The sequence below is a fragment of the Phascolarctos cinereus genome, unplaced genomic scaffold (genome assembly GCF_003287225.1).
Source record: "Phascolarctos cinereus isolate Bilbo 61053 unplaced genomic scaffold, phaCin_HiC Scaffold_4;HRSCAF=312, whole genome shotgun sequence".
NCBI lineage: Eukaryota > Metazoa > Chordata > Mammalia > Diprotodontia > Phascolarctidae > Phascolarctos > Phascolarctos cinereus.
In genome coordinates, this window is record NW_027555847.1 from 571,980,179 (window position 1) to 572,007,964 (window position 27,786).

General features: G+C 38.4%; 2 protein-coding genes across 7 annotated transcripts in view; one reads left to right on the top strand and one right to left on the bottom strand.

Moving 5' to 3' along the window:
- The window catches only part of PRP4K (pre-mRNA processing factor kinase PRP4K), a 48,626-nt gene extending 43,907 nt beyond the window's left edge, over positions 1-4,719 (bottom strand). For all 5 annotated transcript variants that reach the window (XR_013486275.1, XR_002321921.2, XR_002321922.2 and 2 more), the window contains exon 1: positions 4,554-4,719. Coding sequence is in view for 2 of the 5 variants with exons in the window: in XM_020973806.2 (XP_020829465.1) it covers positions 4,554-4,678 (125 nt within the window). In the remaining 3 variants the exon portion in view is untranslated. The remainder of the gene's footprint in view (positions 1-4,553) is intronic.
- A 5,372-nt stretch (positions 4,720-10,091) lies between these two features.
- Positions 10,092-27,786, top strand: part of LOC110199116 (uncharacterized) — a 56,003-nt gene continuing 38,308 nt past the window's right edge. For both annotated transcript variants that reach the window (XR_013486276.1, XM_020973818.2), the window contains exon 1: positions 10,092-10,477. The gene's annotated coding sequence lies outside the window, so the exon portion shown is untranslated. The remainder of the gene's footprint in view (positions 10,478-27,786) is intronic.

A 27,786-nucleotide genomic window follows, 5' to 3' on the forward strand; every position in this document is an offset into this window, starting at 1 on the left:
GCTAAATTATGTACATGTGTCACAAATAAGGGCTTCTAATTGAGGGGTGTGTGGGAGGTGCTAGGTCAGAGTTGTGATAAATATACTCCCCAAAAGTGTAATTAACAGAAACATTATTAAAAGCAGAGAAAACAAAAAAAGCTTCTAAGAGGAAAGAAACAAGTAGAGCAGGTTTATTACCACCCTGTTAAACTGAAATACAGAATGTTTACACATATACGTAATATATACTTCTTTAAAAAAAAAACCACACACACAATCAAGATTCAATGTTTCTTAGGTAAGCTGCTTGGTTTTTTTTTTGGTATATTGAATTATGTATTTGCTGATGATTAAATAACAGTGAAAAAAAATTTTAAATGAAACTTTAGAGAAGCTGGGAGAGGGAAATGAGTTTCATTTTGGATATGCTAAATTGGAGATGAAAATAGGACATACAGATAGAGATGTTCAGTGATTAAGGACTGATTGATGTTCAAGGGAGACACTTGGAAAGAGCATAATGTTGCTAAGTTTGCCTGATGTGGTTACTCTAACCAGTTGTTTTTCTAAACTTTTTTTTTTCATTGTTACAAAAGAGTGTTCAATTCCTAAAGGAAAGGTGGTCTTATTGTACAAGCAAAATCAGTGTGTAAAAAACCAAAGGACCAATAAAACTTTAAAAAAAATACAGGTATCAAGCTCAGAAGAAAAAGAGGTAAAGCTCATATAAAGAGATATAGCTAGCTCTTTTCTGGCTTCAATCTTCTACTTCTTCATGGGTTTTTCTCCATCTGTCCATAAATATGCTCAAGTTTCCCAAATTCTGAAGACTTCCCCTTCATGGCCAAACTTCTTGGTTATGAATAATTTTCCTCATCACCAAACCCAGTCTTTATTCTCCTCAGACTCTCTAGTATTTGACACTTCTCTTTTCCCTTGCCATCAAATACAATGCTCTCCTATTTCTCAAACAGATGCTTCAATTTCCTTCACTTTCTAGTGCCTAGTTCTCTTCCAGACACCTTTTAAATATTCCTCCAAAGTATGTTCTTCACTTTCTCTTTCTTCAGATAATTTAATTAATCACTTGGATCCTTCAGATAAGTTATTTTGGATTCCCTTCAAAACTTTACTCCCAGGGCTTCAACTATTGCTTTTAGGCAATTTTCAAATCTGTCCTCTCCACTTGAACTGTCTTCTAAGCATAAGTACACTTTCAACTATGTATCTTATACCTCTCCACTAGGACATTCAAGTTACAACATCTTAAAACTAAACTTAATTTTCCTCCCAAATCCATTCCGATCAAGGGCATAAATATTCACTCAGCCTTCCAGGGTTTAATTACCTTTGAACATGAGAAGTAAGGAAGAGTTAATTCTACACTTAAAATCTTTCTCACATTCATCCCCTTCCCTAAATTTCCACAACTACGTTCACAATGTTCTCATAGTGAATGACTATGAAAGTAGCCTCTAACAGGAGTTCCTGTATCTAATTAGCTTTCAATTCTCCATCACTCAAAACATCCTTCATACTGCTGTCAAACATTATGCAGAAGAAGGTCATGCAAGTTCTCTGTCCCAGATCTTTCCTTGACTCCCACTGATTAATCTCAAAGGTTCAACTTCCTTAGCTTGTCATTCAACACACAATCTGGGGCTAACTAGTTTTTTAGAATTACCTCATATTAATCAACCCTTCATATTGTATGATCCACATAAACTTGACTATTTAACTTTCTCGTTTCCATGCCTTACTGTGTTTTCTATGCCTAGAATACTCTCTTCATCCTCTCTACCTGAACTTCTGTCCATCCATCTAAAGCAGGGCTTTTAAATCATTTTTAATGTCATGTTCCACTTCTCAGAATGCTTTAGAATGTATAAAATATATAGGATTATTAAGGCAATCAATTAAATTGAAATACAATTATCAAAATATTTTTCAAACAAACAAAAACAAGATCATGGATCCCCAGGTTAAGAACTCCTGTTTTAAAGCGTAACCCAGATATTCTCCTTCAGGAGGTTTTTCTCGAACTCCCTTCTTTTCTACTGAGACCTTTTATACAACCTTTGCTTCCATCTCTTTGGGCACCTATGCAACATTGTTTTGATCTTTTATGACCTAATTAAATATCCTACTTATTGCTGTGTGCCCAATCACCTTATTATTCTGTAAATTCCAAGACAGCAGGGGGCCTTGGATCTTTTTATCTCCCTTTATGTTTAATAAAGCGTTCTCTGCACACAAATGTTTAATAAATGTTTTACTAAATTTAAACAAGATTATTTGTCGACATTTAAAATTGTAGTTGGGTGAACAGTTTTCAAACTACTCAATAATAAATATTCACGATGTTACTGTTCCAAACCTAAGGACCATTAAAATGCAGGAATACTTAGGACATTATTTCCAAAACAGAAGCAGAGAAGAAAATAATCAGGCAGTGGGAAAATTAGTAAGATGCTACGATATGAGATCTCAAGACACCAGAATGTATGAAAAGTCTATAGGAAAGCTGAAAGACCATCAAAATATTAAATACTGTCAATTTATCCATAGCTTCTTCTAAAATTAAGAATAACATCCTCTTTTACATTTGCATCTTGGATTCTATTTTGAGGAAAGTAATTCTCTATAAGAATTTATTGCACAGAAAGTTTGTCTGAGTCAGAAGACCTGGAGTTCAAATCCTGCTGACACATGTGCAGCCCTCAGATTTTATTACATACTATACTACTACTTAATATTAAGACTAAATGAGATACTTTAAATATCTGTTGGTTCACCAGGTAAAAATTTTCCCCTGAAATGTTTAAGGAACTCAAAGTATGGCATAGGCTTTTGCCCTACTTTTACTTTATATTAAGGTCCTAGAGGGCAAGAACAAAACTTATTTATCTTTATATTGCCCCTATTACTCTTTACAGTACCTCCCACAGTACTTGGTTTCTTTGCACTAATTAATTCCCCATGCCTGGAAAACACTCTCTCATGCCAAGTGGCTTTCCTCAGTCCAGATTACCTTCCATCTATCTAGTCTCTACATAACTTGTATGTACCTAGTTATTTAGGTACTGTAAATACATAATACACTTTAGAATGAGAGCTCCTTGAGGGCAAGAACTGTGTTGAACTTTCTTTGTACTCCTCAGAGTTAAGCACTTAATAAATGCTTAACTGGTTTTCAAATAATTGCTGAATGATTCAAACAGAAATCTGAACCCCTCAAAAACAATTCAGTTATCACACAGTAGTTGCAAAACTTTTTCAGTATCCATTTCCTTAATTAGTTGATTGCAAGCTTTTGGACTGGTTAAGAGAAAAATAAACTTCTCCTAGCCCAAAGCATTCTTCTAGTTCCAGTTGTGCCACAAGTTAAATATGTTTGGCATCAACTTGGAAATCTGATTTCCTGTGTTAGATTAGAGACAGTTTTAAAAGACTGCTAACTATAAACTGTTTAATATTATAGCTGGGAAAAGTAAAAGCTTACTTTTAGGGACTCAGAACTGGGGTACTGATGTACAAAGGCAACTTCAGTTTCATTCCTTCCAGCTGAAAAACTTTCGTCTCCAACTTACAAATGTCAATGATACCAACTACATCCCCCCACCCAAGGCAGTTATACACCTTATTTGCAGCTTTTGAGGGGTGTGAATCACAAACTATTTTTAGTCGATGGACAAAAAACATATTTGCACAGCATAGCAATACTTTTTTTTGTATCTTTATTTCTTAAGTTACTAAGTACATTAGCTTTTCAACTATTGCGGACAACCCTCATTTTTACTAGATTAACTGCTTCCTCCTCCCATTCTTACAAAGGGTACAATACAGAGTCAAACTTCGAGGCGTTGAAACGGTAAGGTACCACTATCTTGCTACCTTAAGTTTAATTGCTGGTGATCAGAATGCCAATAAATGCGGGGAAACGTACTGGGTGGCACAAGGAGTTGGGTGGTCTTCCTCCCCGCTGCCATCTGCCAAAAAAATAGTCTGTGATTTAAGTTTTAAACTGAGCGATCAAAAAGTGCCTGCGCTGCCCTCCCCTCCCTGATCCTAAATCTCATTACACGGGGATAGGGTGACAAAAGCAGGGCAGGGTGCACATGGAAACAGCCACACATCGGCTCCTGGAACCCCGTCCCAGCGCGAGGCCACAGCAGCGAGCTCCCCAGCCCGCTTCCGGAGGGGCTCCTGGGAGGGGCGACGCAGGCGCCGGCCACGCGCACCGGACCTGTAGAGGCCGCTCGCGCCTGCGCCTCCCGGGGCAACGACGCGCGTCAGGCCGCAGTCGCCTCGGGCTCTAACAGCCACGGCCGGAGCAAGAGGGCTGCAGAGCGAGGCTCGCGAGCGGCCCGCCAACTCACCGCCGTCCTCCTGTCGCTGACACTGCGTCCTCCTCTCCCCACAGCATAACAGAAAAAGAGAGGCAAAGTTTGGTTCTCGCTCTTAGGCCTCAACTTCCCTTCCCCCCCATGCAGTTCATCCATATCAGCTCTCTGCTTCTCCTCCTGGGCCCTGGCCTTCCCGCCGTTACGCCACCGAGAATTATCACTTACTCAGGCGCTTCCCGCGGCGGCTGAGACTCCACGGCGGCCATTTTGAACTTCCCGACTCCTTGGCGGCAGCGGCGGCGGCTGCTGGGACAGGGGAAGGTGGTAGTTGGAAGGGAATCGTCGCGCATGCGCTCCGCCCGGAGAAGAACGAAAGGAGGAATGAGTCCTCAATAACAATCCGGATATGAAACCTTCATCCGGAGGGTGGAGCGTAAGGACGTCCACACGCACTTCCGGCAGGCTCAGCGGCAGCGGCGAAGTGATACGCTGATATCTCCCACGGAGGTTAATGTTCCTAGTACTTCTTATTTGGGGCAGTCATTAATTAGCTTTAAAAACTAACTTTCTAAACATTCTCGAAGGCTTTTGCAAATAAGCGTACAAAGAGGGCGTACTGTTTGCATCCCTTCTCTGTCCTGTTTCTCCTGTCCCCCCTCCAATTTACTGTCTCCAAAGCAAGAATTCAGTTCCCATGTTTTGGTATAGATTTGAACCAGAAATTCGAAATGCCGCAATTCCTGGCAGGTGTCAAGGAACTGTGATTTCGTAGGTGTGCTATGTAGCAACTTCGAAGATCTTAACCTTTTTTTGTCCTCAGTACTTTTAAAACTTGAGTTTGTAAAGTCTCAGAAGTTAACCGACCACTCTGAAGCCACACAGTAGTAAGTTTCTCTGGTAAAACTTAATCCTGGGTTTCTCAACCATGTAACAGCCTTTCAACGCTAAGCTTATCAAGAAAATAAAATTGTTTGCACGTTGGCTTATTCATAATTTATTATTGGGAGGCAAGGACAAAAATCTTTTTTGTGGAATTGTGTGTAGTATTAACTATCCAAGAAGGTAATAAAATAGATACCTATAAAATCTTGGAAGGTATGGGTAGGAAAAACGACTTTTCCACCAAATCCCAGAATGAAAAGATGAGAGGAAGGGAAGTAACTCCTAAAACGCCTTATTGTAGAGTCATGCAAGCTTTAAAAAACAAAAAAAAGAAAAGCCAGAAAAAAACTTTAGATAAACTTACAAATCCAAAAAGACATAAGGCAAAGTAGAGACATTTAGAGTACATCTCTGATTTTTTTAGTTTGACATTCACCATACCCTTCTACAAAGTTCTTGGTATCTCTATCAGATAAAGGATAAACTATTGTATAGGCCACTGATAGGACCTAGTCTGGTATTTCTTAGGTCTTAATCTTTTGATCAAGCCAAAGAGAGACCTTTATCTGGAAAAAGGATGGCCTAGAGGAATTCAAGATATATTTAATGAAAACTAAAAAAAGGAAATTTATACTCCTCTTGATTTCCATGACACTGATCTTTCTTGGTTCTCCAACTTCTCTCAGACTCCTTTTTTTCAGTCTTCTTTGCAGGGTCACTATCCAAGTTCTCTACACCATCAGTATGGTTGTCCTCCAGGACTCTGTTCTGAGCTTTTTCTGTTCTCATCTGCTACTGTGTGTTCAAGTGTCATGTTTGATACTCCCAAATCTGTATATCCAGGCTTCATCAGTCCCCAGCATTCAAGTGCCCCATCACCAACTATCAAATAGTCATTCAAGAAAGGTAGTCCTTGCTTACATTTTAATGAGGGAAGACAATAAAAAAGGAGCTGAAAAGGGATAAGAGGTATGCAGTAAGGGGGCCTGGTAGAGAAAGTGGAAAGTCATGGTAGAGAAAAGTCCTGCGGAAAAGAGTCAGCAGAGCAGCCTTGAGAGGAACTACAACTTCATATGGTTAGATAGCTTTAATTAGATATCTAGATATATCTACTGTATGGGATGTTCAGGAAGTCTAGCACCTCTGGTGTAAGGACTTGCCAAGCTCTTTTTAGGGCTGCTTGTCAATCTTTGGTATCTACCTCATTCACTCAATTCTCACCTGTGATTCCAAGAAGCTATAGCATACTTGAAAGCCACACCCTAGTAAACCATCTTGGCAGATGGGCTAAACCAAGTTGAAGGTAACTGACAGGCCTCAAACCTGTGAGTTAGAAGAATGTCTGCCCAGAGCATGTGAAGACTTCCCCCGGAGGAATGGCCAGAGGAGAACAATTTGTTCCAATGGCCATCAAGGCAGCTGAAGCAGGTGCTGTGAAGTACTTAGAGTTTGGTCAGACATTGAAGATGCCAAGGTCACGTGCTGCTTCCCAGGCTATACAGCTGGTTACCAAACTTTTGTCTTGCCACTGGACTTCAACAACTCGGGAAGAGAGAGTGAGGCTAACTTTGTAGCTCTGCTTCACAAATGACAAACAGCAATTTGAAGTTACCACTTCAAATTATTTATCAAAAATTGAATTTATTATCATCCCCTCTAAATCTGCCCTTTTCACACTTAACTATTTCTGTTGAAGGCACCATCATTCTTTAAATTATCACAACTTATCACTCTTCCATCTCCCCAACATTCAATCAGTTGCCAAGTCCTATCAATTTTACTGAACAACATCTCTAGTATCTGTTCCCTTCTCTCCATTCACATGCCACCACCCTATTTATCTTCTTGCTTAAACTATGGGATAATCTACTTGGTCTCCTTGTTTCTAGTCTCTCCCTTCTCTACTCCACTCAGCTGCCAAAATAATATTCCAAAGGCACAAGTCTAGCCATGTTATACCACAAACTAAGGAGAAGCTTCCATTCTTAGCTTTCCCTACCCCCTTCTCCCTATGCCTCCCAATGGGTGACTGCCTCCCCTAATCACTATTTCAGGAAAGCCTTGAGAAATGCTTCTCTTCTCTTCCTTCTCTCCTGGCATCTTTCATTGCATTCTTGGCTACTATGTCACACTATTGTCTCATGTTTGATACTCTAGTCTATTCAAAACCCCTAGATATTTTTCAGATGAATTTCTGTCTTGTATTGGTGATAGTGTTTGAATCCATGTGTATGACTTCATTGCAATTCAGGCTTTTTTTAATGTGATCTTTTTATTCTGAAATTAACAAATGAATATTTTCATATACATAGCATAACAGAGGATTGTGCATGAAATAGTATTTCTTCCTGCTTTTCTTTTAAATATATGTAATAATTCAACATATCAAGTCAATAAGTATATATTAAGTGTTTAAATGCAAAATAGTCCTTGCTGCCCTCAAAAAGCTTACATTTTAAATCAGGAAAGCTGAAAATGTACATGGGAGTGGGGAGAGAGGTCTGTATTTCTTTCTGGCCTTCTGTGTTACAGTTTAAAAAAATAGCTGCTTCAATGAACCTTTTACTTCCTTTCCTTTTGTTTTTGTTTGTTTTACTAGGCCACTCCTAGAGCAGTTAGGGGCACAATGGATAGAGTTTTGGGCCTGGAATCAAGGGGATCTAAGTTCAAATCAGTCCTCAGACATTTATTAGCTGTGACATCCTTGGCAAATGATTTAACCCTGTTTACCTCAGTTTCCTCATCTGTAAAATAAAGTAGAGAAGGAATGAAATAGCAAACCATTGCAGTATCTTTGCCAAGAAAACCCAAATCACCTCACAAAGAGTCAGTCATGACTGAACAACAAATGCTATTCCTGTCTCCTTTTCTATCCATCATACTTTCCCATTGGGGGAAAAACACTTTGTAAGAAATAATTCATAGTTAAAACAAAGTCCAGTATTGACAGTCTGATATGTCTTATTCTATATCCTAAGTACATTACTGTCATTGTCAGTCTTCCAAATATATGGGTTCATCACTACATTATTCAAAGTCCTTTTATCTTTCAAAGTTACCTTTCTTTACGTTATCGTTATAGTATAAATTGTTCTGGTTCTGCTTACTTCACAAGTATGTCATAAGTAAGTTACATACAAGTCTTCCCAGGTTTGTCTGACTTTATCCTTTAGTCATCTTATGGTGTAATCACATTCCATTACATTCATATACTATAATTTGTTAAGCAATTCCCCCAATTAATGCATACCCCCTTAGTTTCCAATTTTTTCTACTATAAAAAGAGCAGCAATATTTTCATATATAACCAATGGTAGTCAATTAGCATTGCTACCTAGTAGGCACACTTATTAGATGCCTATTACGTGCCAGGCACAGAGCAAACTAAGCAGCGGGGATACAGAAAGAGGCAAAAACAGCCCTTGTTCTCAAGAGCATACAATCTAATGAGGGAGACAATATGCAGCCAAATGTATACAAAGCAAGCTATATATAGGAAAAATAGGAATTAATTAACAGAGGGAAAGCACTGGACTTAATAGTCTAGGGAAGGCTTCCAGTAAAAGAAGAGATTTTAGTTGGAACTTAAAGGAAACTAAAAAGCTCAATAGTTGGAGTGGAGTTGGGAGAGCATGAAGAACAGTCTGAAAAAATGCCAGAAATGGAAAGATCAAGTGAGGCCAGAGTCATTCGTTGGAAGAGTACTGGTCGTGGAGTAAGAAATAAGACTGGAAAGGTTGGAGGGAGCTAAATTATGTGGGCTTTGAACATCAAACAGGATTTTGCATATGATCCTTGGAAGTATTACAAAATAAGTGCAGTTTATAGTGAGGGCCGGTGAGGGGCAGGGCAAGGGTGTGTGATGATCAGACTAGTACTTTTGGGAAATCTCTTTGGTGGCGAAATGGAAGATGGATTGGAGTGCATAGAGACTTGAGACAAGACCCACCAGAAGGCTATTGCAGCAGTCAGATGTGAGGTGATGAGAGCCTGCACTAGAGTGTTAGCAGTGTCAGAAGAGAGAAGAGGCATATTGGGGAAATGTTGTGAAGGGAAATCTACAGGCCTTGGAAACAGATTGGCTATGGGGGGGTGCGTTATGAGATAATGCAGAGCTCAGGGTGATTTCTAGTTTGTGAGCATGAAGGACTGTGAGGATGGTGTTGCCCTCTACAGTAGTGGGGAGGTTGGCGGATTAGAGGGAAAGATAATGAATGAATACATGAGTACTTTTGATCAAGCATTTTAACAGATATGTGAAAAGTGTCCAAGCTCAAAAGGAACTCAAAGTCTAATGAGGGTGAGAACATGCAAACAACTATGCACAAACAAGATATAGACTGGATCAACTGGAGATAATTTCAGAGAGAAGCCATTAAGATTAAGGAGGCCCCGAAAAGGCTCCCTGAAGGAGGCAGGTCGTTTGCTGAAACTTGAAAGCTTAGAAGGCTGCGGTGTCTTTGGGCTATACACCTGGAGGAGACATCAATCACCGGATTAGAGCAAGTACAGTTTCTTTCCATCGTAAGTTGAAAATAAAGGTTTTGTTGTGTAACAGTTCGACTCGCTTCAGATCCTTGAGAACTGTTAACTCTCCACTTCCACGCTGGCCTCTCCTGGTTCTCCCCCCGCCCCCTGGGTGAAGGCCCGCCTTCTTCCACACTCCCCTCTGCTGAGCTTACATGGGGATTGGAGTGAGAGTTAAGCGGCTGAGCCGAGCGCGCGCGGTAACTCCCGCAAGGCCCCTCCCGCGAGGCGCCGGAAGTCCAGCAGTGGGGGACTTGGGGAAAGAGAGGAGGTGCGGCCGCGGAGATACGTTAAGGGGCGTGGCCAAGAGAAGGGGCGGGGCGTCCCGAGCTGTCCCGGCGGGGGCGGAGCTAGGAGAGCCACCAGCTCGGGAGGGAGTGGGGAGTGTGCGGCTGTCGCAGCAGCTTGGAGGCGCCGGCCTAATCGCGCACGTGGGGGCGGGCCGGAGAGGCCGGGCCGAAGGAAGGAACAGGTGGACTAGCTGACGGGGAAGCTGCAGCCGGTATATCCTCAAAAAGGGAGCCGCGCAGCCCCAGCCCTGTTCCGCCTTGGGTCCCCCGGAATCGGCCAGGCTCGGCTCCCTCCAGCTGAGGTCGGCGGAGAGACTTCCCGCCGCAGCCGCCGTCCCAGCCGGCCCTTGCGGGAGCCCTCGCTGCGCGCCCCGCGCGGACCCCGCGGCGGGTGTTACAGTTAACGGCCTGTGGATGCCGCCCGCCGCGTCGGCCCGGCCGATCTGCTAGGTGAGTTTGGCTTGGGCTCCGGCGCCTACAGGTGGGGAGCCCGGGGCCCAGAGCGGGTGACGCAGATCGACCGGCAGCTGCACTGGGTGGAGCGGCCTCCGCTGGCGGCTCCTTGGCCACTCCGGGAAGCACGCGCCGTTGTTTGGTTTGATGCGATTGTGCAAGGGGCGCAGCTTCCCCTCCTCCAGGGCTCTGCCCTGGGGAGGGATCTAGATGGCCTCTCTGGAGACGCGGGGTCCTGGCTGTGCCACTTACTACCTTGCGCTGGCCGGAGCGCAAGCCTCCTGAGGGCGAGCTAAGGCTCGGTTGGTTTTTTTTTTGTTTGTTTTTGTTTTTGTCTTCTTGCCCCCGCGGGCTTAGCACAGAGCCGAGTCTTTGGCAGTTGCGCAACCTCCCTGGGCCTCAATTTCTTACCTCGAAGGAATTCATGGCTTCCTCATCTAGGCCAAGTGGCCAAATGAGTTCATTTCAAAGGCATAAGACTTGATTTCCTGAGGGATTTTGTGTCTTTGATTTTGTTTTAGTATTTTTTCAGACTATCCATGCTTATACTTATGTTACTTTAGTGTTAGGTAAACTCCAGGTAGAAATAGGGAAGCATTTTTTTTAGTTCCTTTCGGTCAACATCATTTAGCTGTCCACTACATACAAGATGAGGATATAAAGATAAGTATGGTACACAGGAGCTCCTAGAATTTTCAGCTGAAGAACACTTTAGACAACAACAGCACTCTGCCATTCTCATTTTTCAGATGAAGAAAAAAGACCAAAGGGAGGAGATAGTCTGCCCAGGATCACATTAGAGTTCCTGTTTTTTAAGAATTCTAATCTAGCCCTCAACACCTTTTGCCCATTAGAACTTTAATGTAAAGTTCCTCCAATGGCTTTCCGTTCACATTGTGAAACATAAGTACTTTTAGCTACCCCCACCAACCAAAAAATTATCATAATCTAGAGAGAAGAGATTGAAGAAGTTGTTGGGAAGGCTCAGTTAGCTGTATGGTGATGAGATTAGCAAGGATCTGGTTTATCTTGGAAGGGGCATCTTGTTCTGGGTAGCTGAAGCCAAGTAGAGCAGTTGATGGAGAGTGGAGTTAGCAAAGTCCAATTTCTGCCCCCTATAAAGGATTGGACTCTTTTCAGCCTCCTTGATTGGAGGTCTGGAGGACTGAGCATTAAACTTCCAAAGTTTTACCTTATACAGAAGCAGGGTTTTGATTTTCAAGCTCACTCCACTTTCCATCTGCAGCTCTGCTTGGTTTCAGCTCCATGGAACAAGTAATGCCCTTCACTATCCCTTCTCCCCACCCTTTCCCTTTTTACTTTTTGTGTGTGGTTGTCCTCTATTAAATTGTAAGCTCCTTGAGGGCAGGGATTGTTTCTTTTTATTACTTGTATTCCCAGTGCTCTTAGCACAGTGCCTGTCGGATTGTAGATGCTTAAATGCTTTTTGAACTGAATTGAACTACTTCAGTTCATCTTGAATTTTAAGTGCTCCTAACATTTCTTCCAGGAACTTCCACACTTTTATATACAGTTTCTGTTACCTGTTCTTGCTTCTACTGCTTCTACTTGCTTCTACTTAGCATCTCTAAGGTCTTTTCCAGTTCTAAAACTATGACCCTACTGACCCATTTCTTACTAAGCCCAGCCCCCTCAGTTTACAGAAGAGGAAACTGAGGCTGAAAAAGGTTGAGTGATTAGCACAGGCTTTATATATTCTTGTTCAGTCATTTCAGTCATGTCCAAATCTTTATGACCCCATTTAGGGGTTTCTTGGCAGAAATCCTGGAGTGGTTTGCCATTTCTTTCTCTAGCTCATTTTACAAATGAGAAACTGAGGCAAACAGGGTTAAATGACTTGCCTAGGGTCACATAGTGTCTGAGGACAGATTTGAACTTTGGAAGATGAGTCTCCCTGACTTCAGGCCCTACACTCTATTCACTTTGGTGCCTACCTACCTCACAGAGTTACATAACTATCAGAGGTAAGATTCAAACTCAGTTCTTCCTGACTCCAAAATTTTTCACTCTTTTTTGTTTGTTTTTGGTTTGTTTTTGGTTTTTGAAGGTAATTGGGGTTGTCCTTTGCCCAAAGTCATACAGCTAAGTAAGTGTCTGAGGCCATATTTGAACTCGGGTCCTCCTGCTCTATCCACCTAGCTGCCCCCAAATTTTTCACACTATCCACTACATCACTTCACCTTCAAAACAGAAGGATGAAATCATAAAGGCAAATTATTTAGCTACTCTGCCTTTGTCGGAGTACTCTAGATGTCTGGCTAATTACTACCAAACCCTCCCCCCCCCCCACCACTACCCCCTCATTATTACTGTGTCATGCTTCCATATCAGACTCATAGCCTGGTGGTATGTAGTGTACTCTAATGACAGTCAATTCTGCTTCTGGCTTAAGGTTGAATGTCATCTAAGTCACCTTTACTACACTTTCCACATCTCCCTCCTGGGTTTCTTAACATGAGTATACCTTATTATCCCAGTGCTGTTCTTTGCCTTTCTCTACCCTTTTTCCTGTTCACTTGCTGTTGGATAAGTTATAGCCTTCCAGAATCATATTCCAGTCATAAGACCCATCCCACTGAACATCAGTGTTACCCATTTTTACTCAAATTTGCATCCTTGCTTTAGTAACTCCTTTTTGCATATGTTTTGTTGCCCTATGCTTTCTTGGAATTTCTTTCATGGGAGATTGTGGCAGTCTCTACTATCATTCTTCCTACATTGTAGCTGCTCTCCATGGTATCTTGCTTGATTGATATATATGGGTAATTTTCTTCCTTTATCTTACTTTTCAGTTTATTAAAGACCTTTTGATTTGGTTTCTAAGACTCCAGGCAAGTAGAGTCTTACCAGCTCTTTTATTTTTTGAACCTGGCTTTTTAAAAAATTTTATTAATTTATTTGAATTTATCAACAATCACTTCCATAGGCTTTTGAGTTTTAAATTTTCCTCCCCAAGAAGGTGCGCAATCTGACACAGGCTATACATATAGATTCCTATTAAACATATTTTCACATTAGTGATGTTGTAAGGAAGAATTAGAACCAATAGGAGGAACCACAAGAAAGAGAAAACAAAACAAAGCGAAGGGAAAAAAAAAGAACAAATAGCATGCTTCAATCTGCATTCAAACTCATTTTCTATCATGAGACCTTTGGAGATGTCTTAGATCCTTGCATAGCTGAGAAGGGCTAAGTCTATCAACATTAGTCATTGCACAGTGTGGCTGTTACTGTGTACAACGTTCTCCTGGTTCTGCTCACTTCACTCAGCATCATCAGACCATACAAGTCTTTCTAGGTTTTTCTCTGAAGTCTGCCTGCTTATCATTTCTTATAGAACAATAGTATTCCATTACATTCGTATACCACAACTTGTTTAGCCATTCCCCAATTGATGGCCATTCCCTCAATTTCCAATTCTTTGCCACCACAGAAAGAGCTGCTGTAAATATTTTTGTACATATGGATCCTTTTCCCATCTTGATGATCTTTTTGGGATATAGCCCTAGAAGTGCTATTGCTAGGTCAAAGGGTATGCACACTTTTGTAGCCCTTTGGGCATGGTTCCAAATTGCTCTCCAAAATGGTTGGATTATTTCACAACTCCTCCAACAATGCATTAGTGTTCCGATTTTCCCACATCTTCTCCAACATTTATTATTTTCCTTTTCTGTCATGTTGGCCAATCTGATAGGTGTGATGTGTTACCTCAGAGTTGTTTTGATTTGGATTTCTCTAATCAATACTGATTTAGAGCATTTTTTCATATGACTATAGATGGCTTTAATTTCTTCATTTGAGAACTGCCTGTTCATATCTTTTGACCATTTATCAATTGGGGAATGATTTGTATTCTTATAAATTTGTTAATTCTCTGTATATTTTAGAATCACCAGCTCTTTTTAGACATAGTCTATCTTTGGCCAAAAGCCTGTCCTTCCCATGTCATAAGCTTTTGGCTACAAATCTACATTCCATTTTTAGATACTATGTTCTTAACCACTAGCTGTTTTCTTCCCAAATGTGCTTTTTCTCTCCTTTCTGAAGCATTTGCCTTCAATCATCAGTAGCTAGGAAGATACCACCTCTTCTTGCTCCTAAGATTTTAACTTTCTTTCCCAAGACTTTTCATTAAAGGAAAAACAAATTCATCTGTAAAAAGTGTCCAGCAAACCTAGTTTAAGATCATAGAACGCCTTGAGGTCTAAAACCCTTTAGTTGGATTTTTTCTTATTTTGAGACTGGGTTTTCCTATCTCCCTGAGGCAGGAAATACAATGGCCACTCATGGGCCTGCTTCCATTGCTGATTAGTCTGGAATCTCTGACCTCTGTTTCTTACCAGGTCTGGTTTGCCCTTCCTTAGACTGCCTTGTGACTACACCCACCCAGCCCTTCCCCAGCTGCTCATATTGATTCAGGAATTAGTGTGGATGCCCAATTGGCTTTAGCACCACTACTGCTCAAATCTCTTGGATTTAAATCATCCACCTGCCCCAGGCTCTTCCTGGGTCTTTTCCATCACTCTGCAACTTTGCTAGATTCTAATCATTTAGTATTTGGCTGGATTGTGTTTTATTCTAAAGAAAAAGACTAGTGCCAGTAAGATTTTGGTGGCCATGTTTTAATGTTTGAAATTTTTTAAATTAAAAACTTTGAAAGTAATTTTTCTTGACATCCCTGGGTTTTTCCCTATACTGTATCTCACCCAATACCATTCCCAAAGAACCATCCCTTTTTTTTGGGGGGGGGTAGGCAACGGGGTTAAGTGACTTGCCCAGAGTCACACAGCTAGTAAGTATCAAGTATTTGTGACCAGATTTGAACTCAGGTCCTCCTGACTCCAAGGCCAGAGCTCTATCCACTGCACCACCTAGCTGCACCCAGAACTATCCCTTTTAACAAAGAATTTAAAGGCGGGAAAGATGAAGAGAAAAAAAATTTGCAAAACTAATCAGTACACTTCATCCCACAAATCTGACTTCCATACCTGTGGACCCCCCCTCTACCTCTTCAAAGAAGCAGACAAGTGTCTTCTCATTTTTTTATGTGTGTGGTCAAGGTTGTTCTTTACAAATTTGCAACATTCATTTTTAATTGTTTTTGTGGTTCATGTTCTTTTTGTATTATCATCAGGTATATTTTTAACTAGGCTCTGCTTTCTTCATTTTATATTAGTTAACATAAATCTTTCCTTGATTTTCAGTATTTGTATTTTTCATTTCTTACAGCAGAGTAACACTCCATTACATTTACAAACCACAATTTTTTGAGCCATTCCTTATTCAGTGGGAATCTATTTTGTTTCCAGTTGTATGCTACCATAAGGAGTACTGCTTTATTTTGCTGTACATAGAGCCTTTCTTTTTGTTACTATCAGTTTGGGGGAGCATATGCCTAGCATTGAATGTCTAGGTTGTAGGAAGCATTTTTTTAAAAAGAGTTTTACTAATTCACAGCCCCACCAGCAATACATTAGTGTGCCTGTCTTTCCACAACCCTGCCCTAGTCTCATTTTGTTCATCTTTACCAGTTCGTTGGGTAAGAGGTAAAACCCAAGGTTGTTTTGATCATTAGTGATTTTTGAACATTCTCTCATGTTGTTGAAATCTGCAAATCTTCATGTGAAGACTGCATATCTTTTGACCACTTACCTATTAGAGAATGATGGATTTTTATGTATTTGTTAGTTGTCTATATATCTTGCATATCAAGCCCTTATGAGATATTTAACAAAAAATATTCTATCCCAGCTGACTTCTTCCCTTCTTGATCTTTTTTGTTTTTCTTTTAAAATGAGCTTTTTTAAAAAAGAAAGTAACAGCTAGTTATGATGTAAAATGAGTTTTTATTGATATAGTTTGTTTTTCTGTCACCAAAATTTCTCTTAGTTTTGCCTCCCCCATCCCAGAAAACCATTCCATATAACAAAAAAAAATTTTTTTAAGAAAAAAATAGGAAAAAACCCAGTAAAACTGATGAATACATCAGCACAATCTGGAGATATATGTATTACTCTACACCTGTGGACCTCCCACCTCTGGAAAGGAAGTGGGGTGGGTATGTCTGCTTTCTCTTTTTGGTGGCAATGTTAGTTTTTGTAATTTTGCAGCATTGGCTTTCCATACTTTTCTATATTAATCACATTTATAACTCTAGCATAGCAATATTCCTTTTAATTCGTGTACTACAATTTAGTCATTTCCCAGTTGATGAGTATCTGCTTTGTTAATGGTTATTTGCTACTACAAAAAGTGCTATTGTAAATATTTTGGTGTATATGGGGGCTTTCTTTTTATTGATGACTTTGAGGTGTGTGGGAAAGGGCATGAACATTTTTAGTCATTTTATTTGCAAGTTACTTTCCAAAATTGATTGTGTTCATTTACAGACTAACTGATAAGGCACTAATATGCCTATTTGCTCCTAGCCCCTCATGTTAATTTTTTCAGTGCAAAAGCTTGTTAGTTTCCGTAATCAAAATTATTTATCTTTTCTGATTGTCTATATCCCTTGTTAGGTTAAGATTATATCTTCTAATCCAGCTAGAATTTATAAAACACTTTAAGATTTTCAAAGCACTTTACAAATATCCCATTTCCTTTAACAACCTAGGGAGACAGTGCTATATAGATAAGGTAGTGCTTTATAGGTGAGGAAACTGAGGCAGAGAGAGGTTAAGGAACTTGACCAGGGTCATTACACAGCTAGTAAGTGTTTGACCATGGATTTGGACTCAGGTCTTCTTTACTCCAGGTCCTGTACTCTCCATTATACCACCTAACCTCTTCTAGCTATAGCTGCAAATTATTTCTCTCCTAAATTTTTAATAGTATGATCTTTAATATTCAGGTTACATAGCCTTTTTGAATTATTGTAGAATATGTTGTAAGATATTGGTCTAAGCCTAATTTCTGCCAGACTGCTTTAAATTTTTTCTTGAAAGTTCTTATCAGATAGGGAGTACTTCCTAGGTAATTTATATTTTTGAGTTTATTGAACACTGAGTTATTAAGTTCCATTATTATTGATTCTCCCTTGTATAGTATGTTTCATTGATCTTTTATGTTTTTAAAAACATTGTAAAGTGGTTTTGATGATTGCTGCTTTATCTAGTGAGAGATATAGAAGTGCTATTTACTCCTGCATATTTTTTCATTATTTCTCTTAATATTTTATGCCTTTCTCCCAATGAATTTTATTTGTTTTTTTTCTAGCTCTGTAAAAAGTATCCTTTTGGTAGTTTGGCATGGAATTAAATCTATCAATTATCTTTAGTAGTATTAATAATTTTTTATAATATTATGATAGCTCACAAATGAGCACTGGATAATCCTCTAGCTGCACTGAATATTCCTCTATTTAAATCCTTTATTTCTTTAAGGAGTACTTTGTAATTGAATCAGTTACCAAGTATTATCAGTGAAGTAAAATCAAGTATTGAGTATGCTTTGTAGATTTATACCCAAATATTTTATGTATTTTGTAGTTTTTTAAAATGAGATTTCCCTTTCTGTTATTGCCTTCTGGAATTTGTTATATAGAAATATTACTTAATGTTTTTTGAGTTTATTTTGTAGCCTTCAACTTTGCTAAAGCTATTAATTGTTCCAACTAGTTTTCCTTGCTTATTTTCCCTAGGGTTTTCTAAGTTAGAGGTTCTTAGTCTGTTTTTTTTTTGTAAAGTTTTTGATAACTATATTTCAACATAACTGTTTTATTTTGATATCTTTATTATTTTTTTCAGATTTTATGCATTTAAAAACATTATTCTCGAAAGGAATCTATAGGCTTCATCAGACTTGACAGAGACAATTTATGACATCAAAAAGGTTAAGAACCACAGCTTTTAATTAAACTATCATGCAATCAACAAATAGGAATAATTTTGTCTCCTCTTTGCCTGTCTTTATGCCTTTAATTGCTTCTCTTATTGCTTGCAATTTTAGAACTATATCAAATAATAGTAGGGTGAGAAGGCGCATCCTGCTTTGCTCTTATAGTTATTGGGTAAGCTAGTATGTCCTCATTGTACATGATGATTGGTTTGGGTTTTGGGTAGATATTCTTTTTCATATTAAAAAATATCCCTTTCTGCCTATGCTTTGTAAAGGGTTTTTTTTAAAACATAAGTGAGTCTGCTTTATTAAAAGGCACTTTCAGCATATGTTGAGCTAATTTTGTGGTTTTGAATAGTTTTAATTTTAATATGATGAATTATATTGTTTTACTAATGGTGAACCATTCATACCTTGCTTGTGTAAATCCAACTTGGTCATGATGAATGATTTCTTATATTGCTATGTTGCTGTAGTCTGACAGGATTATATTTAAAATTTTTGAATTGGTATTCATTAATAATATTGTTTTATAGTTTCTGCTTTGGTTTACCTTTTTTGCTTGCTTTATACATGAGATTGGATTTGTCTCTTGAAAGGCATTTGGTCCAGTGTTTTCTTAATTTTGGAAAATAATTTGTATAGTATACGTATTACTTGTTCTTTAAAATTTTATAGAATTGTCCTGTAAATCCCTCAAAACCAGAATTTTTCCCTTGCTAATTCCTTTGTAGCTAATTCTATTTCCTTTTCTGGGAAAAAAAAGGATAATTTAAGATTTTTATCAAGTGTTTTGTATGGCTATTTTATATTTTTGCAGTTAATCCTCTTTTTCTTATGTTTTCAGTTTTGTTGGCATAAATGTACTTTCCCTTTCCTTTTCCTTGAACTAGGTCTTCCTATCTCACCCCACATTGAAAGGGCAAGGGGTATTTGTTCATAGGCCCACTACTGATAAACTTAGTAGCTTTGACCTGCCTATTTTTGCCAGGGGCCATTCCACCCCTTCTTAGGCACCCTGGGGGCTCCTACTCTAAAGGAGCTCACCATATTGGTGCTGAACTTGATGACATTGGATCAGCCTCATCCTACTGCAACTTTGAGCTATGAAGCTCAAGAAATATGCCCTTCTCAGCATCCCCCAGAAGCAGGGATACAGGTGTGTGCCACCATAGCTGGATAGTAGTTTCTTATCATTCTTTTTATTTATTCTGGTTTTGTTATAGTTTAACTTTTTAAATTTTATTTTGTTGATTTGATTTTCTGCCTTCTCTCCATTTTAATCAGGTCCACTCAAGGATTACTAATTTTGTTAGTCTTTTCAAAAAACCAGTTTTTAGTTTTCATCAGTTATATAGTCTTTTGGTTTTCCAATTATCTGTTTCTCTTCTAATCTTTAAAATTCACTCCCAACACACACACACACACACACACACACACACACCTCCCCCATTTTTTCCTTTTTAAAAAAATTTTTTTTAATTTGCAGGGCCTCTAGTTTTTAAAAGTCTATCTTCAGTTTATCAGTACTCTTTCTATTTTGTTAACATGTTTTTAGGGAAATAATTTTCTTAGGATGTTTTAAAGATATCTCAGAAACTTGGTATGTTGTCTCATCATTATAATTTTGTTTTACATAATTATTTAATGATTTGCTCTTTGATTCACATATTAGGATTTCATTATTATTATTATTATTTTATTATTTTGGCGAGGCAGTTGGGGTTAAGTGACTTTCCTAGAGTCACACAGCTAGAGAACTATCAAGTGATCCAGTCTGAGATCACATTTGAACTCAGGTCTTCCTGACTCCAGAGTCTGTGCTTTATCCACTGCGCCACCTAGCTGCCCCTTAGGATTTCATTATTAATAATTTGGAATATTCTTTCATATGATTAAAAATTATTTACAGGTTTTTTTTATGAACTGTTCATATCCTTTGAGCACTTATCTATTGGAAAAGGGCTTTTGGTTATATATGTCAGTTTATATATTTTGGCTACCACAGTTTTTTAATGATTGCTGCTTTATAATATAGTTTGAGGCCTATAAATGCTATTCTCCCTTCATTCCTGTCTTTTAAAATTATTTCCCTTGATATTCTTAGAGATTATTTTTCTTGCAGAAGGATTTATTGATGATGGATCCCAGAAAGATTTTTGTGGCCATGTTTCAATTTTTTTTAAAAGAATATAAATAAATGGTAGGTAATTCTCATTACAAACTACATGTAGGTACTGTTGTGGTCTACGGGTGCTGGGAACACCAAAATTCAAGGGCAAAAGGTGTGGGTCTGCCTTGAAAGAATTCAACCACTCATGCCTTCTTTCAGTCCAAGACAAGGTTTATTGTATCACCAATAGAAGCAGGTAGGATTTTAAGAATCTGTACATTTGGTAGACAAGAATGACCTTTTTTATAGTAAAAAAGATTGTGGGAAGATTTGGATGGGATCAAGGAGTGGCCTGGGGTCACCTGGAGGAACCCAAGAGGCCTAGATAGGATTAAGGGTGGGAAATAGGCTGGGGTAGTCTGGAGGTTACTGACAATAAAGGACTGGGCTGGGTCAGAGATAACAGAGAATTTGAGGACTGGGCTGGGTCACTGAGGCCACAATGAAAGGATGTTGAAAAGATTATCCTGGGATGAGCTGATAGCTCTGGTGAATGTGGGTTGAAGGAATGGGTTCCTGAAATTCCTGGGAAAGTTCAAAGAGGTAGGGGGTCCAGAGCCCATATCCTGTCACACATCCATATCTCTTTATTGAAGTAACTGTCCTTGAAACTTAAAAAAAAAAATCTTTTGCTAGTTATTGAGGGAATAGTATGTAAAAAAAATCTGGTTTTGTTGGTTTGAGTTTTCCCTCCACTGACACATATCATAACTCCTCTACATCGTAAGGTCATGTTTAGTAGTTGCTAATTTGAGTTTTTCATATTTAACAAGACTGGTCCACAGATAAACTTTGCTGGACCTATACTTAAACGTTTTCCAACCTATTAGACAGAATCTATAGGACTAATTTTTTTTGGTGAACTGTTTTATTATGAACTTGACAGCGGTCAACAAACATGAATTTTTTTTAGGCACAGGATAGAAAATATTTTTGATATGAAAGTGAATCTACCATGTACAGCTTGTTTTTTAAAAGATATATTACATTTTTAAGTAGGAATCCATTGGTAGTACTAGCACTGCCGTTCTTATCTGTGCCCCGTTCTGAACTTTCTTCTGCTTTCTTCTGAATATTTGAAAAACCTTTTGACTCTTTTTTTCCATATCACTATCACTACCCTCTACTCTTCACCACCTCTTAGTCCCCATATATAAGTCCTTCTTTGTAACAGATATAGTCAAACAAAACAAATTTGCATTGTGTTGATTGTGCTCAAAAATGTATGTCTCATGTTATATCTGATTTACAGTTTATCACTTCATTGTCAAGAATTGGAAAGCATGTTTCACCATCAGCCTCAAGTTGTGACTGGCTGTTTCATTGATCAGACTTCTTTGTCTTTCAGTTTTGTTGTCTTTTAGTGCTGTAATCAATGTTTTCATTATTTTCCTTCCTTTCTTCATTTCACTCTACATTAGTTCATGCAAGTCCTCCCAGTTTTCTCTGAATTTATCATTTCTTAAAGCATAGTAATGTTCTATTAAGTTCATATACAATAATTTGTTCAACCATTCACCAGTTAAGGGGCACCCCTTTAGTTTCCTATTCATTGCTACAATTAAAGGTACTACTGTAAATATTTTTGTACATATGAGTCCTTTCCCTATGTCTTCAATCTCTTTGGAGTATAAGTGGTATCCTTGGGTTAAAGGGTATGAAACAGTTTCATGACTTTTAGGTTATAATTCAAATAGCTTTCCAGAATTATTGGACCACTTCACATGTCTACCAGCATCAGTGTATCTGCCCTCCCATAGCTCCTCCAGTAATCATCATTTCCCCTTTTTTGTCAACTTTGGTAGTCTGGTGATGGTTGTGAGAACCTCAAAGTTGTTTTAATTTGCATTTTTTTCTTTTCAGTTGGTTGTTGATAGCTTGGGTTTCTTCCTTTGAGAATTACTTGCTATATCCTTTAGGAATGGCTTTTTGAGGGAATGGCTGCAGCTCTTATATATTTGTAAGTCTGTCCCAAAAATCTTAAGTCAATTTTAAGCTAATAAAGCTTTATTGTGAAGCTTTATATATTCATAAAGGACACCTTTTATAGTAGCTTAAAACTAACTTGGTATACCCTACATAGCTTTGATGCCATACTTTTTTATTAGAGAAACTTGGCTGCAAAGACAATTTTTCCCAGTTAACTGTTTCTCTTTTAGTTTTGACTCATTGTTCTTCTTTGTGCAGAAGACTTCAATTTTATCTAATCAAAATTGTCCATTTGATTTCCTGGGGACTTTTCTGTACCTTATTTTGTCAATAACTCTGCCCCTTACCCATAGCTGCAAAAGGTATCTTCACTTGTAATTTGTTTATGATAAGACTTTTACATCTAGGTTGTTATTTATTTGAAGATTATTAAGGCATATGATATGATATATGGTCATAAGCTGAATTTCTCCTGGAATATTTTCTGATTTCTCAGCAGTTTGGGTCATATAGTAAGTCCTTTATCCCTGTAATTAGTGTGCTTGTGTTTATTGAATTCTATGCTATTATGTTCATTTTGCCTCTTTATCTTCTATACCTTGTCTGTACCACTGATTAGCTTTTCTGTTTTTAAGTATGGCTAAATAATTTTTCATTATTATTGTTTTGCTGTATAGTTGGAACTCTGGTACTATTAGACCCTCTTTCTTCCCACCATTTTTCATTATTCCGTTCAGTCTAATTCTGTAAAGTAATCCTTTGTTTTTTTGGCATGGTACTGAACAAATTAGTTTAGGTAGTATTGTCATTTTTATTATATTGACATGTATAAACATTATTTTTCATTATTTTATGTTATTAATATGGTGTTATGTTTATAGTTCCCCTAATATTGATCTGCATCTCTGGTATGAATACAACTTGTTCTTGGTGTATAATATTTTTAGCATGTTGGTGTAGTTGCTTTGCTAAATGCTTTATTCATTATTTTTATATTAATATTTGTTAGTGATATTGGTATATAGTTGTTCTGAACTTAACAAATATCAACTGTGAGTACTTTCATGTATTTAAGAGAATGGGGAGGGATGTGTATGGAGCTATGAATCTCTATTATGTATAGCTGGCTTTTCTTTCAAAGTATAATGAATTCAGTATGCTACTTTCAAAGCTGTCCTGTTTGTTCAGATTCTTTTTGGCTTCGTTATATTTCATAAACATGTTTTAATGTTCTATTTTTTTTTCTTTTGGGCACCCTTATCCCTAGCTACTCTCTCCCCCTCTACTTCCTGCCACTCCCTAATTAAAAAAAAGAGAAAAACAAAGGCTTTGTAGTCCAGCAAAACAAATTTCTATATTGGCTATATCTGAAAATGTATAATTCTAAATCTTGAATCTGTCACACTCTATAAGTGAATAGCATGCTCTATCAAGTCCTTTGGAATCATAGTTGGTCATTGCATTGAACAAAGTTTTTAAGTCTTTCACAGTTTTGTCTCTCTGATGTTGTTATTACTGTTTCTGCTCACTTCACTCTGAGTCAATTCATATAAGTCTTACCAGTTTGCCAAGACACGTAGATTCCTATCTGTTCCCAATCACTGATCACCAGAGGGTTAAGACATCTAACTTTTTAAATAAAATGCTGTTTAGGTCCTTAGTTTATTTCTTATTTATCTTTTTGTTAGATTTGTTTAGGCTTGAAAAGGGACATATAGAATGTGGTACCTAACTATTCTCTTTTGCTGTCCATTTCACCACAGATCATTGAACTTTTTTTTTTTAAGGCATGGTTGCATAGATGCATCCATTTAGTCCTTATTTATCAAACATTGAAGTTTCCTTATCTAAGGTGCCTTTAAGCATAGCAAAGTTTGCCTGCTTATCTCTTTTTTACTGTTGCCTTATCTGGTTCCCACTCTTACTTTAAAAACAAAAAAATCTCTTAAAGTTTAATGGCATTCTATGTCAGCCTCTTTTAGCTTTTTGTGAAATTTTTTTTGTTTCACATGTTAGTGTGAACAACATTTTTGAATTCTGCTTTCTAATCCATTCCTTTGTTGTTGTTGTTGTTGTTGTTGTTGTTGTTGTGGTGGTGGTGTCTAACTCTTCATGACCATAGCATGCCAGGCCCTTCTGCCCTCCAGTGTCTTTCAAAGTCTGTCCAAGTTAGTGTTCATTGTTTCCATAACACTATCTTCTGTCTCATCCTCTGCTGTCCCCTTTTCCTTTTGCTTTCAATCTTTCCCAACATCAGGGTCTTTTCCAATGAGTCTGTGGTTGATAATTGTGCATAACTCTATCATATATTCTTATGTTTTACCTCCTCCTTACTTCTTACTCCTCTCTTTACAACAAAGAAGGTAGTGAAAGAAAGGAATATGAGCCATACTGGTAACCTATATTTTAAATTTCTCATCCCAATTTTTTTCTCTTTACCTATTCTAGTTCCTTATTATTATTATTATTATTATTATTATCATTATTTTGGTGAGGCAGTTGGAGTTGTGACTTGTGTAATTGGAGTTACACAGCTAGTGAGTGTTATATGTCTGAATCCAGATTTGAACTCAGATCCTCCTGACTCCAGGGCTGGTGCTCTATTCACTGCACCACCTAGCTGCCCCTAGTTCCTGATTTTTTATACTCGTACTTTCTCTCCTTTTTGTTCCCCCTTTATACTCAATTCTCTGCAGTTTGTTTTGCTTGTGACTGTTTCCTCCCTGACTAGATCTCCCCTAAATATTTGTCTCTGTCGCTAGCTATTACTTTGATGAGTTCAGTATCTTTCTATATTAAACTTTTTTGTGTGTGTTTCAACCCACTTTCTCTCAGTTCAGATAATAGTTCATGAGGAACCCTCTCCTTCTATTCCTTTTTTCATTTTTGTATATAGTCTTGGCACATCTCAGTTATGAAAAACAACAAATCCATCCCTCTTCCACTCTTTGTCTCTAGTAAACCTTTCTCTTCCCCTTCCTCTTTCTTCTCATAAAACAAATAATATGGAGCCAAGCTATATTTCAGGCCCTGTGTATTTCTTTACTTCCTCTATTACGCTGAAGGTAGTGTGGTTTTAAAAAGGGACCGTTATCTCTTCTCCACCTTGTAATAAGAATAATAATAGGTAGCATTTATATAGTTCTTATGATCCTTACTACAACCCTGTGTGGTAGATGCTATTTTTTAAATCTTCATTTTACTGATGCGGAAATTAGAATATAAGCATTTAATCATCATTTAGTCTCTTCCCAATGCTAAAATGTATTTGCCTTTCTAGGTTTCTTTTGTCTCCTATGCTTACATTTTAAAGATTACACTTAGCTATGTTCTTTTCTTGTTTTTATTTTTGCCCATCTCCTAACTGATAAATCCAATGATCTTTTTTTGGTCCTTATTCTGCTTGTCTTTTGTAGCTTTTGGCATTGTTAACCAATCCCTGCTGGACATTTTCTTCATTCTTGGCTTTTGTGGGTACTGCTCTGTCTTGGTTCTGATCATTTCTTTTCAGTCCTCTTTGCCTGGATTGTCATCTTCATCTCACACGCTAAATGTGGCAAGTCCCTCTGGTTTCTGCCTTGGCTTTTCTTCTCTCTTTCTTATTGGTCCCATCAGTTCCCATACTTAGGTAGAGAGTTAAAAAACATTTAAGTGCTTGCTATGTTCCAGGCATCTTGTTAAGTATACAAAACAGGAAAACAAGACAGTCTCTATTCTTTTTTATTTTTTAGGCAATTCGGATTAAGTGACTTACCCAAGGTCACATGATAGTCTCTATTAAGGAGTTTAGATTCTAATAGGGGAGGACAAAACATAAGGGGGTGGGGCTAGAAAGCCTGGGGATGGGTGAGGAGGCCTCTGATATGGAAGTGGAACAGACTAGAGAAGCAAGTAGCATAGCCAGGGCTCCTCAGGACATGGAGGTTCTTGTCAGGGACCAAGGGCTAAATCTTACTCCTTAGGCAGATAAGGAGCTGATGGAATAATTGATGGAATCAATTATTATGTTCAGTCATTTTTCTCTGTCCAGATCACTTCAAATTATGTCACTCTCAATTGTATTCTTATTATCAGCTGTCTCTTGGCATTTCCACCTGCATGTCATTCTTGTCGGTATCTCAAAAGCAATATAGAATCATAGTTTTAGAGCTAGACTTGTCCTTAAAGGTCATCTACTACAACCCCCTTATTTTCCAAATAAGGAAACAGGCCCTAAGATGGGTTGTTTGGCTCTCATCAAAGGGCCAAACTTGAGGGACCTAGAGGGCCACATGTGGCCTCAAGGCCAGAGGTTCCCCACCTCTGCCCTAAGAGATGAAGTGATTTGACTAAGGTAAGCAGAGCTTCCTTGATTTGAACCCAGGTAGCCTAAAGTAAAAGCCAGCCTAATACAGAATTTATATTTCTTGAAACCTCGAAACACATCTCTCCTTTAAACTTTCCAATTTCTATCGAAGATCACCCTCCCTCTGAATAAATGAGTGAAAAAGATTTTATTAAAATACTTACTTGCTGGGTACTGGTGATACAGAATCAAAAAGTGAGAAACTCTCTTTCCTCTAGGAGCTTACATTCAAATGGGGAGGGGGCGTCACAACAATGGATATTGAAGCCATAGGTCAGTCCATTATCGTGCACTTTCGAGAAGCAGTTTATAGTATTGATTTGATTATTGTTCCCAGAGCAAGAGGTGGAAAGCAGGAGATGGGGACAGCATTCATGGCAGCAGAGCAGATAGCGACATGTCTAGGATATATGGATATGGAACATGGTCTAGGGCTAGCTAGAGGTACTTTATGCCAGTTTGCACATCCTGGCCAAACAAGCTTCAGAGGGAGTTCCAGCTTGAATTGGTTAATTCACGCTGGAAGGGGATGTATGATCTCTGATTCCAAATGCCCTATGGTATTCAGAATGGATGACTATATTATCCAGGTTTACAATATTGGCGTCGTTCTTGACTCTTCCTCTTTCTCGGCCCTAACATCCAATCAGTTTCCAAGTTTTATCAGTCCTGTCTCCACAACATTTCTGTTATCTTACGCTGCCTATCTACTCATAAAACCTCTACCTTAATTCAGACCCCTCTTTCTTTTTCTTCTTCTTTTTTTTTGTGAGGCTTTTGGGGTTAAGTGACTTGCCCAGAGTCACACAGCCACTAAGTATTATGTGTCAGAGGTGGATTTGAATTCAGGACCTCCTGACCCTAGGGCTGGTGCTTTATCCACTGTGCCACCTAGCTGCTTCCAGACCCCTCTTTCTTGGCTCATTGAAATATTTCTTAATTAAATTGTTTCCACTATTCCATTCCATCTTCCACACAGCTACCAAATTGGTATTTTTAAAT